Genomic DNA, 17,174 nt, shown 5'->3' on the forward strand with positions numbered 1-17,174 from the left:
CCTGATTACTGATTGGTATCTGATATTGATTGGTGAAAGTAAAAAAGTCGATACCTTCGTTAACCATTCGACATAGAAACAGATGAACATCATGGACATCATCTTTTTTTTTTAAGCAAAGTCTGTATTATATAAGATAAGATAAGACACAGGGAAAGGAATCTACTTTAACTTACTTTAATTTGTATAGCTTTTACGTATTACGGACATATAATTAACCAATTTGGGGCCTATGGATAAATGGATATATTAAACAATATTGGTGGGTTATTTTTCGCCTGGAACTATGTGTATAAAATCGTGATTCCAACATTCATAGCGATACAAAGGTCTTGAAATTAAATCACTTCATCATGATCTTTGAAATGGAGATTCTGGTGTAAAAAGAATGCATATTAATTGTATTAAATTTTAAAGGCAATTATACACTTCCCATTGTTCAACAAAACTCTAATCATTGCTGTTGTTTGCAATGTTTGTCCAACAGTTCCAATATCAAAGATCAAAGAAGTACGAGAAGGAGAAAAAGAATACGCAAAACATCTGCAAGATTTAAACGTGAGTCTCATTTGTGTTTGTTGTTTTAAAGCGCTTCTGTGGTGTGTTGTACATTGTTGGATAAACTGATTTAGTAGACAGTCGGCGTTTGTATTATTTTTGGAGAATTCTGATGTTTAGTATTCTACTTGCGTGTAATCGCCTCCTTTCCATTAGGACTAAAACAGAAAGATTAAAAAACTCTTTTATCTCACTTTCAATTAGAGGTTTACAAGGTCATATGTCGTCATCGAGAAGTATATCGAAGTCAAATTCATAAAAGCGCTGGTTGTGAGTGTGTATGTGTTTCGTGTGTAAATGTTGTTCGAATTTGCAGCTATATTGTTATTGTACTGTAGTTACTCTGAGTTGGTCAATTATAGTCAAATTTCATTTCCATATCATTGGACCAATACTTATCTTATTGTATCTTTTCTTAAGCCTATCTTAATCCTGATGCTTAGAACGTCAGTAAAATATATTGTATACTGATAAACGGATTTAGTTAACAGTCGATGTTTGCATTATTTGTGGAGAGCTCAGTTGTTTAGCATTCTACTGGCCTGTTTTCCTGATGTTTAAAACTAAAGTGCAACGGCATCAACTTAAGGATAGTTATAAAAAGCTAGTTATTCTGAAATTTCTGGTGTTCAAAATGTAGGCAGTATTTGATAAGGTCTGTATATTAAAAAATAGTATTTGATAATATTTGGTCCACTTTTGACACCAGAAAATCACATTGTTAATTCATTGCGCTCTCAGCGCTCCATAAATTAGTTGGCTACGCGTGTTTAATATGAATAGTTCATGGGCGTAGCCAGTGGGGCAAGGGAGGGGAGTCTACAATTTTTTTTTCACTAACTCTAGGAAGAACTTATCCGACGGTACAATAAACGTATTACGAAAGAATGAAGGATCAGAATTAAATGAAGATTAATTATATGTGTGTGTACATATATATATATATTTTATTTTTTTTTTTGCGGCGGGGAGGTGAGAAAAAAATTCCCCTCCCCCGAAAAAAAAATCCTGGCTACGCCCATGGAATAGTTTATCTATTGATTTTAAGCTTCATCATTGCCTTCATCGTTTTATTTTCTTCTAGATTTTTTTTTAGGTTACCTTATATTCCCCCCCCCCCCCAAACATGATTACATATCGCTTTCTCTTTCTTTATCTATGATATTATATTTTATTGCTAAATAATGTAAACTGGGTCTTTAAAAACTAAAACTAAACAAAGAGGAGATTACTGTGTTAAAATGTTTCGTCATAATCCTTATTGAGAGAAGGGGTGAATAGACAGGCCCAGATGAGCGAAATGACGCTATACATTAATAAAAATAATCACGTGATCTCTTTAATTAAAAAAAAGTCTCTATCCTAAAAAATTTTTTGTAATAAAAAAGAAGTGTATTCTGGATAGCTTTTCCATCATTTCTAACAACGGCCGCCCTCTCACGCATCTCTCCTTGGCGTAATCAAGTGAAGGCATGAACAAAAAGTAGTCCAGACTGTCTGATAGGAAAAGCGGACAGTTAATGAACACTCCAAGACATATTCTTCCGCTTAACATCCCACGGATTACCCCGTTTGAGATATGGAGAAGTTGATTTGAACTGTTAGCTCTACCCGTCTGTTCCGAGTTCCAAGCATATATATATATATATATATATATATATATATATATATATATATATATATAGGCCTATATATATATATATATCATGGGCGTAGCCAGGATTTTTTTTCGGGGAGGGTTTTGGGGGGGGGGTGATTCCCCCCCCGGCCCCCCCCCCCCCCCGCGGAAAAAATTATATATATATATGTGTGTGTGTGTGTACATAATTAATCTTTATTACATTCTGACCCTTTCGGAAGACGTTTATTGTTTATTGTAGACTCCCCGCCCTTGCTAGCAAGGGGGACTGGGGGAGTTCGCAGCGATGCTCCAGCGCGGGGCGAAGCCCCGCCGCCGAGCACTATTTCTGGTATTGAAAGTCAACAAAATGCATATTCTGAGGTATCTACAGTGCATTATCTTGCTATTAAAAAGTTTTATTTCAAAAACCTAATGTGCTATTCTTACTGACTTAGACCCTCTCGCGCCGTTCGGCGCATTTTCCGGCAAACTGTTTCCGCAACTCTTATTTTGCGTAATTCATTTTGTTTGAGAACATGTCCCACAAAACCTCATGCGACGCTCTGTCACAACCTTACTAAGGATTCGACTCCCAGTTCGGCATATGATTTCTTTGATTTAGACCCGATCTCTATGACTGACTCCTAAATATGTCTTAGCCATCTTTGTTGAGACACATTTAATGATTTTCAATTTCGGCAGAAGACTATTCACACTTTATTAATGGAGCCCAAGCCACTTGTAGAAATTTTTAACCTTTCTTGACTACGCTCTTGGAATTACATGCCTGTATTTCGCTTTAGATTTTATATCGAAAAGGAAAGTTTTTTCGTCAAATCATCTGTTGAGGGGTTTTAAACTAAGAAATCTCTGGAGTTTTTTTGTTTTGTTTTTAATTCAAAACCCTATTTAGCTACGATCATAGAATTTGGTGACTGTAGTTTGCTTTAAAATAATATTGAAGAGAGAGGTTTTCAATTCTAAACGCTCTGTAGGGGAATTTTAAACTCAAAACCATCTGGAGGGGTTTTAAACTTTAAAGAAAAAGCCATCTGGAGGAGGGGGATTTAAACTTAAAACCCCTTTGGCTACGCTCATAGATTTTATAGTGTGTTATTTGCTTTTTTTTTTAAATGAAGAGGTACTTTTTAGTTTCAAACCCCAAAGGGGGGGGGGGGGTTAAACTCAAAACCCCTTTGGCTACGCTCATAGAATTTTGAGTGTGTAATTAGCTTTTTTTTTAAATTGAAGATGGGGTTTATCTTAAATTTTGGAGGGGGTTTTAAAATCAAAATCTTCCTCAACTGTGCTGTTGGAATTTGGGGATTGTTGTTTGCATTTTTTTTGTTTTGTTTTATAGAAGAGGGGGATTTAACTGCAAAAGCCTCTGGTAGGGGGGTTAAAATTCAAAACCCCCTGTAGGGGGGGGATTTTATTTCGGGGGGGGGGGGGGTTTGAACCCCAAGAACCCCCCCCCTGGCTACGCCCATGATATATATATATAACTTGAAATAACATGTATAATTTCTTTTGTGAACAAAACTAAATATGATTTTTATTAAAATATAGAGTAAATCAGCTTGTGATGAAATGTAATAAATATGGTAGACTTTACTAATACGGGTAACATAAAATGGTATTTTAAAAACAAAATCTAACTCGCTACAATTACACGTCTTTTCAGTCTCACGTTCTGGAGTCTTCTGTCCTAACTCAGACAGTTTACGACAATGCCACCTATCTTGCATCATTCAGAACCAATCGCTCACGTTATCCCACCGTCACCATAGAAACACACAAACACACACTTCATAACATCCCTATATGTAGACGGTTTCTGACACGTCTGTTATCATAGCGCCGTCATGCTATATAGGCCCTAAAGTATATTATTTTTTATTATTATTATAGTCTATCTGCTTATATTTTATTTTCGAATACGTTTGTGCGTGTGTGTTTCATACGTGCCAACTCTCTCAAGATGATCTGCCTATTTGTCTTGTTTTGTCTCAGAAAAGCAAGTGTTTCACCATCATACTTGGCAACTCACACAAGATGGTCTATCTGCTGACGGACTCCGAAGAGATGAGAGAAAAATGGGTCAAGGCTCTTCGATACGCCATGCAGCTGGAACAGCTTGCAGAGCAGAAAAACGAAAGCAATAAATATCCTTTGAAATGAAATCGTTAGACCAGTGGTTCCAAAACGTTTTTGTCTCGTAGACCCCTGTGGGTCTATGTATACCACTTTGGGAATCACTGCATTAGACACATATATACCTTTGAAACGAAATCATTAGACCAGTGGTTCCCAAACGTTTTTTGTCTCGTAGACCCCTGGGGGTCTATGTATACCACTTTGGGAATCACTGCATTAGACACATATATATAACCAATTTTCAGACAAGGAGCGTTCATCATTTTTAAAAACATCTTGAGAAAAAAATTATGCCAGTAAAAAAGGTAACGATTCTATTTGTTTAGTGTAATAAAACCATTGGTACTCATATTTTCCTCAACAGGCAGATGTGTAAGCCTATTTTGTTTTTTAAAGTTCTCTCTGTATATGTCAAATAATGCTAACCCAATCATTTGTTTCGGATAATATAAGATAATCTCGAAAACAAAAGTTTCAATTTTGATTCCTCTCTTCTGTATGGGATCATTCAAAAAAACTGTTTTTTAACCACTCCGCCAGTACGGATGTCTGTCTGGTCGTGTGGAATGTGCTCCAGAGTCATCTCGCCCCTAGTTTGAACTCTGCCCTCTTGTTGTCAGGGAAAAAAAAAGGTTTAAACACATTATGTGATACTTTGTGGATTGTTAGGAGCCTCTCACTTAATAGATTACAGAGGAGGGGACTAGTGGGAGGTTACAGTGTGTGCTTCACTGGAATATGTGCATGGCTCCTGGACGACACAGTCCATCCCAGTGGTGTCTTGGATCTCACTCAACACGGTAGAATTTGTGGCTGAGTGGCATAAACTGCAAGACTGCCTATTAAAGGGGGTTGAGTTCGAATCCCGTCTCGAGCTGAGTTGTGTTTTCTGAGCGCCTAAAAGCAATACGGAAACATCCAAGACCCCCCCACCTTTCTTCCGCCAATGACCATAAAAGAGACTTCAACCATAGCGCGCTGGGCAAATGCGCTATTAAGTGATTTTCATATATGGCGGAAAAACTATAAATACCTAGCGTTTTGGAATATCCGGTGTATATAAGGAAGAAACTGTTGATAAACTGTGCTTTAAAAAAAATATGTTCTCCCCCCATCCCCTTGTTTTTTTCATGGGATAACTCTATCCGCAGAAATAAGAGAGTGATCTTTCCTTTACTTCTTCTTCTCGTCCAAACTGTTGAGCGAAGAAGAGAAGTATAGATAGATAGATAGATAGATAGATAGATAGACAGACAGACAGACAGACAGACAGACAGACAGACAGACAGATAGATAGATAGATAGATAGATAGATAGATAGATAGATAGATAGATAGATAGATAGATAGATAGATAGATAGATAGATAGATAGATAATTTCTGTGCACTTTTAAGCGCTGCACAAAAACATGTTCTAAGCTCTCGCCTATAGTGTGTTACAATACATGTATCTGTCACACTGCTTTGAAAGGTCCGAAATATTTGTTGCGTGTGTGTGTGTTGTTTAACTGCGTCTCGTTTGTCGGCGTGGTGCCTCTCTTGTCTTGTTTGCACACCTCAAAAGACTTAATTCAGTAACTGTGAAGGAGGTCACGTGCATAAAGATGGGAGGTCTCCTCCTCGGCACGTTCACACACGCTGGGGTGGGAGGTTTGGCCAGGAAGTCGCTGGTCACGTGCATACGTTACTGTGAGCGAATTAAGTCTTTTAATGAGAGCGTTGTATGGCCTTATTAAACAACTTTTTTAAACATTTTGCTTGATCATCTTCACGTTCATTTGCGCTAAACTTTTTCCTTTCCCTTTTTTTTTTAAACCTGAGGGCTCTAGTGGTGAAGGCCTATACACAGGGCAGGCATTAGGCATAATAGGCAGCTGCTTAAGGCCTCCAATAGGTGGGGGCCTCGCACAGGACTCTATGTTTACTAGTCTAACTCTGTCTCTTCCACGGAAATATGAATTTCAGTTAGGCCTGTTTGTCGATTTAGATATAGACGGGCAGGTTTTATTTAATTGCGTAATTTTATTTTTCGCTGTTTCTTTTTATTGCATTATTATTATTTTTTTATATTTCATTTGGGGTCATCAAATTCACTTCCCCATGGGCCTCCAATTATTCAAGGCCGGCCCTGTAGTTGATGTTACGATAATCATCAACGTATTGAACTTACACGTTCCAAGTTCCAAGTTCCAAGTTCCCTTTTCAATGTATTTCTTTTTGCATGTCTAATATTAACAAGGAGGTTAACAATTATGTTTACTGATGAAATACAGTTCAACAACCGAAGTGAACCATCCATCCTAGCACACCGTCTCCACAAGAGTGTTCAAACATAATTATTAGTACGCTTCTAGTCATCAATGTTCATCCGATAATAGTTAGCTGGAAAAGAAATGAATGGCTTAGAATTTAGAATCTACTGTATTATCCACAAGTTCTTTTTTTTTTCTAGGTTCAATTTTTTTTTATCATGACTGCATTACTTCCCCTAGCCAAACAATTTTATTGTCAGTGTCACAAATCACGGTCACAATCATGGTCGAAATGTGACCTTTTGACCTTTAAAGCCCCTTCTAAACATCTTCCTCACAGCGGCGGTAGGGGGCTTTTAAAATTTCGAGCGGGAGAATTGGAATTTTATCTTACTAGAAAATTATGTAGATTTGTTAAAAAAATAAACAAATGAGTAAAGTTGGAAAAGGCTATTTTAGAAAAAAATTAAGAGGGTTACGAATTTTATAATGTTTTCTCTTCCCCCAACAGGGCACTGTCCCCCATGTTCCGCCACTGCCTTCTCTGAAGGTAGACTAGATTTAGCTATGGAATCTAGATCTCAATATCTATGAGAGCGTTCGAAACGAAGACTCCTTCAGTGTTTGAATTTTGATTGTTTTATTGGCGAGTTCAATGTATCCGATCATAACTGTTGTAGCCTATATAAATAGCAGAAGTCATGGCTGATTGAGTGTCTGTTTCTTCTAACTGTTATTTGCCTGGTATATTAATGTCACAGCGGTTTTTGCCGGTTTTGTTGACAGGTTACTTTTCCTGTTTGCTTCTTTAACTTGGATTAAGATTGTACGAGAAGCTTTTAACAAAGCAGATCTGAATGGCGACGGCCATCTTGATTTTGAGGAAGTCCTGAAGCTTCTGAAGTCGCTCAACACAGACATCAAGAAGAAATACGCCCGCGTGATGTTTGATGTGAGTGACTTGAGGAAAGTTGCGTTATGACTATTGTTCTTGTTGATGTTGTTATTTTATATGGATTAACATCACCAGCATTTGCGAAGGTGACGGGGGGAAGTCCTTTTCTTTTCCTTCCCATTACTACACCCACCCCTCCCACAAACTTGACGCTTAGCCCAAAGTTTTTCATTGCGGAGTGGGGGAGACAATATGCTTATAGCTGTTACCAGCTGCATATTAACATGGAACTAGTGCTTATGAGATTTTTCAATACATTGATGGATAGAATATATAGAGCAAGAACTTCCTTACTAACCATAAAATAGTGGGACCAAACAGACTTTAACACGGATTAACATGCATGACTACATTGACACATGAAATGCGTAGAATGTAATTATCTTCTCTTCTGGAGTCACGTCTGTAATCTTTAAGATATAGCCTAAGAAGATCTTTGGTTTTGTATTACATTGTAAAATCAGTAGCTCCTAGAATACGCATCCTCTGGTTGGGACCCCTGAACTCAAGAAAACATAAAGAAACTAGAGCAGACACAAAATAGAGCAGTGAGATTCATATCAAACGAATATGCACGTTTGATAAAATCATTAAATTTAGAGACCCTTCAGAATAGAAGACTTAAAAGTAAAGAAGCAATTATAGACCTATATACACTATAGACACTGAACCATAATCTTCAAATACAAAACCTAAATAGTACTCAGAAAGACACAAAGATAAAGGCACATTCCTTGTTCCATAAGCCATGACAAAATTGTAGGCCTACTAATAATCCTTCTTCCCTAGTGCTATTTGAGCATGGATTGGATTGCCTGAGCCAGCCAGGAAAACCAATGTCTTTGCAGAATTTAAGTTATTGGTTAACATGCATAACTAGATTGACCCAGTGACACGCGTAGGACATAATCAAATCATCTTTTATTTTAAAGTTACGTCTGTATTTTATAAGATAAGATGAGTCAGCACTGGAGATGTTATTTGGTGTTATTAAGTTAAATGAAAGTGGTAGCTGTAAATCTGCGACTAAAAGAAAAGATAAAGGCCAATAAAGGTTATTAAAACATACTTGTTCTCACTTTTCCACAGGAAGCTGATAAAAACAAAAATGTTGGCGTTTCAAAAACCAGTGTTCTTGACAGAGAGGAGTTTGTAGAATTCTACAATAGGCTGACCAAACGAGTGGAATTGGAAGATATTTTCTTAAAGTTAGTTTTTCTTCACTTGGAATCCTACAACACACGGCTTTAGGCATATAGATCTAAAAAATAAAATATAAATGGACGCCTAAACTAAAACATTCCAGCAAATATCGCTTTAAGTTGCAAATCTAAACTGAAGAAGTAGATAATCATATGGATTTTATAGAGTCTACATGCTTCACTCTTAAACTAAACTCTTTGTAAAAATCTGGTAGTTTCACGCCCCTTTTTTTTCTTTCATTTGTTTTCTCGGGCTGTGACTAGAATCTAGACTAGATCTAGATCTACATCTGGACTCCAGCCAGATTTAGATCTAGATCAGGGGAGGACTGGCTACAAGGGCATTCCGGTACCAAATTGGGCCAGTAAGGCCTCCAAAAAGGCCGCATTGATGCCAATAAATTGTTTCGGGTTTTATAATATTCTCCTATAAAAAGTGGTCCTCTGAGCTTCGTGATTTAAAAAAAAATCTTTACTGATTCTTCAGTGTAATACTAAATCTAACACATCTTCTGAAATAATAATGTAATAGCCTATATCCCTATACAGTGCATCTAGTAGACTTCATTCCTTAAACACACTGCGATTAACAAGCAACAAAAGATAGGCCTAGGCCTATATTTCTTATAAAGATATCTAGATCTAGAGTTCAGGTTTGTGTGAATCATGGGCGTAGCCAGGGGGGGGTTCTTGGGGTTCAAACCCCCCCCGAAATGAAATCCCCCCCCGCAGGGGGGGGGCGGAATTAAGTGACTGATTTTTGCTTTCATTTTGTTTATTTTAGGTGAGATTTTAATACTAAATCATCACTTACCACAGCACAGCCGAGGCAGTTTTGAGTTAAAAACCCTCTACCAGGGGGTTTTGAGATTTTAAAAACCCCTATCAGGGGGTTTTGAGATTTTAAAAACCCCTATCAGGGGGTTTTGAGATACAAATCCCTCTACCAGGGGGCTTTGAGTTTAAAACCCCCTACAGGGGGTTTTGAATTTTAAACCCCCTACCAGAGGTTTTTGCAGTTAAATCCCCCTCTTCTATAAAACAAAACAAAAAAAAATGCAAACAACAATCCCAAATTCCAACAGCACAGTTGAGGAAGATTTTGATTTTAAAACCCCATCCAAAATTTACGATAACCCCATCTTCAATATAAAAATAGCAAATTACACACTCAAAATTCTATGAGCGTAGCCAAAGGGGTTTTGAGTTTAACCCCCCCCCCCTTTTTTCCAGTTGGGGTTTGAAGCTAAAAAGTACCTCTTCAATATAAAAAAAAAGCAAATTACACACTATAAAATCTATGAGCGTAGCCAAAGGGGTTTTGAGTTTAAATCCCCCTCCTCCAGATGGCTTTTTCTTTAAAGTTTAAAACCCCTCCAGATGGTTTTGAGTTTAAAATTCCCCTACAGAGCGTTTAGGGTTGAAAACCTCTCTCTTCAATATTATTTTAAAGCAAACTACAGTCACCAAATTCTATGATCGTAGCTAAATTGGGTTTTGAATTAAAAACAAAACAAAAAAAAACCCAGAGATTTTTTAGTTTAAAACCCCTCAACAGATGATTTGACGAAAAAACTTTCCTTTTCGATATAAAATCTAAAGCGAAATACAGGCATGTAATTCCAAGAGCGTAGTCAAGAAAGGTTAAAAATTTCTACCAGTGGCTTGGGCTCCATTAATTAAGTGTGAATAGTCTTCTGCCGAAATTGAAAAACACTAAATGTGGCTCGACAAAGATGGCAAAGACAGATTTTAGGAGTCAGTCATAGAGATCGGGTCTTAATCAAAGAAAAATTATGCCGAACTGGGAGTGGAATCCTTAGTAAGGTTGTGACAGAGCGTCGCATGAGGTTTTGCGGGACATGTTTTCCGACAAAATGAATTACGCAAAATAAGAGTTGCGGAAACAGCTTGCGGGAAAATGGCGCGAGAGGGTCTATGACAGTAAGAATAGCACATTAGGTTTTTGAAATAAAACTTTTTAATAGCAAGATAATGCACTGTAGATACCTCAGAATATGCATTTTGTTGGCTTTCAATACCAGAAATAGTGCTCGGCGGCGGGGCTTCGCCCCGCGCTGGGGGAGCGCTGCGAACTCCCCCAGACCCCCTTGCTAGCAAGGGCAGGGAGTCTACAATAAACAATAAACGTCTTCCGAAAGGGTCAGAATGTAATAAAGATTAATTATGTACACACACACACACACATATATATATATATATATTTTTTTTTTTTTTCGCGGGGGGTGGGGAAGGTCCGGAGGGGGGGGGGGAAATCCCCCCCAAAACCCTCCCCGAAAAAAAATCCTGGCTACGCCCATGGTGTGAATATATTCGGATGAATCTATAAAATGACAAAGGAGGAGCATAAAAAAAGTTAAAAAAAAATGTTTCACTATAATTATAAATCTGTGTCCTTGCAAGCACAAGAGATTTAACCACCATTGTTGAATATTATGATGAGAGATTTTATGAAGTCACAATTCCTGGTGATCAATTCACGTTAGCATTAAGGTACCTACAGTTCAAAGGTTATAGGCCTAGAATATAGACATTCTTAATATACATCTAGATTCTATTTCCGTTTGGCCAAAACTGGTTGAGTCTATCACTCAATGCTAAACTGTAAAAGTAAAAAAAGAGCTTTTGCTTCTGAATAAAGTCAAGTTAATTCTTAATATAGATCAAGATCTAAAACACTTCTGTTGCTTTCCCCTGGAACTCATCATATTTTTTTTTCTTTACAGATTCTCCAATGGTAAAGGTTACATGAACATTCGCGATATTTTGGGATTTTTAAGAGATGGTCAAAAAGTAAGTAAACAAGAATGAGATCATAAATTGGGAAAGAAACTAAAATGTGTCAACAGATCGATAATGACATAACATCTCAAAGATGTAGACACAGACCTATATATATTATATCTGGGAAACAAGACAAGCCTTATTATTATTAGATTGGAAAACGGGAACACATTCTAGTATTCAGTCTGTTATTCCCATCTTCTAAGCTCTAAGCTCTGTTATTGATCCACAATTTACTTATACACCAAAAACAATAAAAATAAATACGATAATCAAAGTTATTCTTTAACTTTAATTCTTTAACGCTATTTACAGATTGTGGATGCAAATGAAGACCAGTGCCGAAACATCATTGACCAATTTGAGCCTGAAGGAAGATGTAAAAAAAGTGATCTGCTTAGTGTGGACGGTCAGTAAAGATTGTCCTTTCGTCCTCACTTTTAGTTAGCGCAGCTTTTATAATATTCGAATCACATTAAACAAGAAGGATTAATGGAAATAATCAAGACATAAATATAGAGAATGTTACAAGAAATGATCATTTATGTCACCATCCATGACTTAAAATGATTCACGCTTTTTTTTTTGTTGTTGTGTATAATAGTTTAGCAGGGAAATGTGAAGCACATTGTAAGTCAACTTTTTAAACCCTCTTACTCCCTGGTGAAGGGATTGATGCCCTTTATTGCCAAGAACCAATTATAGTATGTTGAAGCTAGATGGTATTGAGAGACTCATCACTTACAAAAGCCTTTAAATAAAAAACTAAGGTTAGTTAGAGAACTATCTCGCATAGTTCTAATGGTACCCACCGTCCCCAAAAACTATATATTCTCTCTCTCACTCTTTTTAAAACTTTTATTATGATAGATTACAAAGTCAAGCCCAGATTAATGTCTATAATTCTAATGTATGCAAACAAAATATTTTTAAACATGGACAATGTGCACAAACTGATGCATCCAGGCATTGATTCTTTAATAGAAATGTTTGTCGAATTGTTCTCCTATTTTTCATGTCCCAGAATGAAAAAAAAAACACCTCTTCAAAAGTTGCTAAGTAATCATTGAAAATAGAATTGTTTTGGGACATTTTTTTTTATTTCAAAAGGCACTTTTTGTATCATTGATTTCAAATTATTTCTTAATCTATTTAAAGTAAATTTATTAAATGCTTTCATTTTTATAATTTGAAATCACACTGATCCACTTAAAATATATAATGAAATATAATACCATTTTTTTGTTTAATTCTTGTATAGGTTTTCGACAGTTTTTAATATCAGAAAGAGAGCAGCTATTTAATCCCTCCCACCGAGTTGTCTATCAAGACATGACACGTCCAATGACACATTACTTTATTGCTTCATCTCATAATACGTGAGTATATCATCACAGTATGTTTAGCATGGCTGAAAACAATTTTGTGTTTAAATCAGATGTGTGTAGTCTAAGTGACCGATCAACTCCTTTTGAAGAGAGCATAGCAAAAGGCTAAGACTGTTTTATTGATCCTTATTGTATATAAGGTTACCTATTGATTCTCTGCCTCTGTGCCTCACCAAGGCTACATAGTGATACTTTACATCTCTGCCTCATCAAGGCTACCTAGTGATACTTTACCACTCTGCCTCACCAAGGTTACCTAGTGATACATTGCCTCTCTGCCTCACCAAGGCTACCTAGTGATACTTTGCCTCTCTGCCTCACCAAGGCTACCTAGTGATACTTTGCCTCTCTGCCTCACCAAGGCTACCTAGTGATACTTTGCCTCTCTGCCTCAGCAAGGCTACCTAGTGATACTTTGCCTCTCTGCCTCAGCAAGGCTACCTAGTGATACTTTGCCTCTCTGCCTCAGCAAGGCTACCTAGTGATACTTTGCCTCTCTGCCTCACCTAGGCTACCTAGTGATACTTTGCCTCACCAAGGCTACCTATTGATACTTTACCTCTCTGCCTCACCAAGGCTACCTAGTGATACTTTGCCTCTCTGCCTCACCAAGGCTAGCTAGTGATACTTTGCCTCTCTGCCTCACCAAGGCTAGCTAGTGATACTTTGCCTCTCTGCCTCACCAAGGCTACCTAGTGATACTTTGCCTTTCTGCCTCAGCAAGGCTACCTAGTGATACTTTACCTCTCTGCCTCACCAAGGCTACCTAGTGATACTTTGCCTCTCTGCCTCACCAAGGCTACCTAGTGATACTTTGCCTCTCTGCCTCAGCAAGGCTACATAGTTATACTTAACATCTCTGCCTCACTATCTCATATATGCAAGTTACTGCACTATTTTATTTGGGCAATACAAATTCAACTTCTAACATCAATGGCTAAGGATCAACCTCAAATCAGGTTTAATTTTCAAGATTTTCATAAAGAAAAAAAGTAGAATGAATTCTGAAACTGAATCCAACTTTTTTGTTTGCTTTAAACATTTTGGATACTCCTTCGGAAATGAAGATTATTACACCCTAGTCCAAACCTCCTACAATTCTTAATGAATGAGATGGGGTGAGAAACATTACGATATTCTAGTTCCTGTTTGTCAATATGTTCAGTTGGCACTCTGTCATCATAGTTATCATCACACGAATGACGATCACTGAGATGCATTACATTTTGAAGAGAAGCACATTTTTTTTTGTTGCCGAATTATTTTAACACATTTCTTTAGACTCATGATTTAATTTTTGTCCTATTTTTCATGGGCTTCGGCTAATTTATTTTGTAACAGGTATCTAGCTGAGGATCAACTTAGAGGCCCCAGTCAAGTAGAAATGTACATATCAGCATTAAAGAAAGGATGTCGGTGTGTGGAATGTAAGTAGTGTTTCTTTCCTTGAGAAAAATGGAAATAGTCACCGACAGTGAAAAACAGAGATTAAACTAAAGAGAAACTTTAGAGAAGTGTCACTTTGTTTTCATAATTATATTGTCAACGGGATAGAGTAGAACAGGTAAATTAACAAAGTGATACAAGATGATATGGAGCACCATGGCTGAGTGGTTAAGCATAAATTAACAAAGTGATACAAGATGATATGGAGCACCATGGCTGAGTGGTTAAGCATAAATTAACAAAGTGATACAAGATGATATGGAGCACCATGGCTGAGTGGTTAAGCATAAATTAACAAAGTGATACAAGATGATATGGAGCACCATGGCTGAGTGGTTAAGCATAAATTAACAAAGTGATACAAGATGATATGGAGCACCATGGCTGAATGGTTAAGCATAAATTAACAAAGTGATACAAGATGACATGGGGCACTATGGCTGAGTGGTTAAGCATAAATTAACAAAGTGATACAAGATGACATGGGGCACTATGGCTTACTGATTAAGCACCTGGCTTCCAAACCTCTAATTCTGGGTTCGAATCTCAGTGAAGACTGGGATTTTAAATTTCGCAATTTTTGGTCCGCTCCTGAGTCCATCTAACTCTAATGGACCTGACTTTATTTAGGAAAGTAAAGGCAGTTGTTCAATATGCTGACCACGTGACACCCTGCTCATAAACAGATGACCTTAACATCATCTGCCCCATAGATCGCATGGTCTAAAAGGGGAACTTTACTTTTACTTTATTAATACAAGAGGATACTCCTCCTTTTTATCCAAAGTTGTCATTTGTATAGATGTTCCTTTTTTTTCAGTCTATATCAAAAGTGGTAGCATAATGATCCCGAGATCAAGTGTTTGATTCTCTCTCTAAGCGCTAAGTATTCAATGATCTCTGTGACACAAAATTCAAGTTTTATGAGCTAGTCCATTGCTTCCTTTACCTCATTTTGGCCCTTTGGACCTCATCAAACATCTTTTTTTTTTACTTTGTGTTACCAAGTGACACTTTTATACAGATTAATTACTTCTAAATTGATTAAACAATTGTAGCTTCACATGCAACCTTTTGAGTTTCATTACATCTATTGTTAGATGTGTCAGGTAATGCTCAGATGGTGGTAAATATTCTGTTACAACATTTTTGATTCTGTGCCTTTTTTTTTTCTCCATGATTTTTAGATGTTACAGTTTTTGTTTGTTCTCTTAAGTGTAGGATACATTAAATATTCTATATAAAACAGGTAAATGGATGCTTGACTACATTATGAATATTTTATTGAATGTCTGTAATAAAGTGCATGTTGGATATGAGGTTCAAATAAAAAGGACATTCTCTTTTGTTCTGGCATAAAGTAAATTTGCATAAATGTGAATTTTTAAAGAAAAGGAAAAGTTAACGATAAATTCAACTTTTTTTTTTTTTTACTATAGTGGACTGCTGGGATGGTCCTGATGGTCAACCAGTCATTTACCATGGGTACACATTGACTTCCAAGATATTATTTGAAGATGTAATTAGAGCTATAAATAACTATGCCTTTCAAGCATCACCGTAAGTAGTACAGAAATATTGAACTGGAAGATTATTGGGTTTCTGATACGATGTTAGGCTTTTATGTACAAGAAATGGTTAATAGCTTCACTAGTAGATGTATTATTATTTTACTTTCTCAGGTACCCTGTAACATTATCAATTGAGAACCATTGCTCTGTGGAACAGCAAGAACGAATGGCCCAAATAATGACTTCAGTATTTGGTGGTATCCCTACATAGACACATTTTTTGTATTAGAAAGTGGAACTGCATCTTTTAATTTATTTCTTTTATGAGTCTCCAAATCTTTAGTAAAATATCAACAATATTTAATTTTAAAATAAACAATGCCTCCTTATGAAAGCTGATGACTGTTCGTAAGAGCAATTATTTTAGTGTTAATAATGAATGTGGTAGATTATCTTCTTTTTTTTTGAAGCAACGTCTAAAATCTATAAGATCTCTTGGCTGTTATTTAATTAGTTGGAATACTGTACTCCTCATTAATTTTCTGACACAAAGACAAGCCTTTTTAATTAGGTTTTAGCTGTGGTTTTTCAAATTGGAATCTTTATGCTTACCTGATTTTAAGGACTTACCCTTCCTAGTACTATGCTATGTGTGACTGACAACAGTAAAAAAAATTTCATAGTATTGAAGACTGTTCAGAGAATTAAGGGCGTTCATAAAAGGCAATGCTATATATCTGGGGAAGACGGTGACGACTGTTAAGTAGATGTGAAGAGTTTAATCTGTATAATATGTGGATATTATGCTTTTGTTCTAGATTCTGTTGTAGCATAACTGTAATGCTTAAATTGGTCAGTATGTGATTGATTTTACAGTGATCCCCCTTTTATCAATAACAATAACTGAAGCCTGCGAAGTAGAAATGGTAAATATTAAAGTATTTATACACCATACACTGGGCTTTTGAACCCTACTCTCCCTTGCGTTTACCCCCTTTTAAATCTAGGTTGACAACATACAGTAATAATAGAACAATAATGTGGCCGATCTCTCAGTCTTTTGAAACTGTAAGTCAATCAAGCACTACGATACAACACAAGTAAACAACCAGTCATGTTATTTATAATTGTGAGTTTACACATAGTGTCTCATGTTAAAATTAATATTTGTAAAATCTTTTTGATATTTTTATATAAAATTTCATATTCATTTCTTATTAGCAAATGTGAAATAGTGAAGCTATGAAAGCTGAAGTGAGAAGGGTTCATTGTATTGTTT

At 36.5% G+C, this 17,174-nt stretch overlaps 1 protein-coding gene across 6 annotated transcripts in view; it reads left to right on the forward strand.

Annotated features, from left to right (window-relative positions):
- The window catches only part of LOC106074676 (1-phosphatidylinositol 4,5-bisphosphate phosphodiesterase delta-4-like), a 96,876-nt gene that overhangs the window by 69,333 nt on the left and 10,369 nt on the right, over positions 1-17,174 (forward strand). For all 6 annotated transcript variants that reach the window (XM_056043354.1, XM_056043355.1, XM_056043356.1 and 3 more), the window contains 10 exons: positions 488-558; positions 4,193-4,341; positions 7,408-7,540; positions 8,633-8,751; positions 11,493-11,559; positions 11,866-11,959; positions 12,812-12,929; positions 14,280-14,365; positions 15,824-15,944; positions 16,067-16,152. In XM_056043354.1, coding sequence (XP_055899329.1) covers positions 488-558; positions 4,193-4,341; positions 7,408-7,540; positions 8,633-8,751; positions 11,493-11,559; positions 11,866-11,959; positions 12,812-12,929; positions 14,280-14,365; positions 15,824-15,944; positions 16,067-16,152 — 1,044 coding nt within the window. The remainder of the gene's footprint in view (positions 1-487; positions 559-4,192; positions 4,342-7,407; positions 7,541-8,632; positions 8,752-11,492; positions 11,560-11,865; positions 11,960-12,811; positions 12,930-14,279; positions 14,366-15,823; positions 15,945-16,066; positions 16,153-17,174) is intronic.

The sequence above is a fragment of the Biomphalaria glabrata genome, chromosome 10, assembly GCF_947242115.1.
Source record: "Biomphalaria glabrata chromosome 10, xgBioGlab47.1, whole genome shotgun sequence".
Classification (NCBI taxonomy): domain Eukaryota; kingdom Metazoa; phylum Mollusca; class Gastropoda; family Planorbidae; genus Biomphalaria; species Biomphalaria glabrata.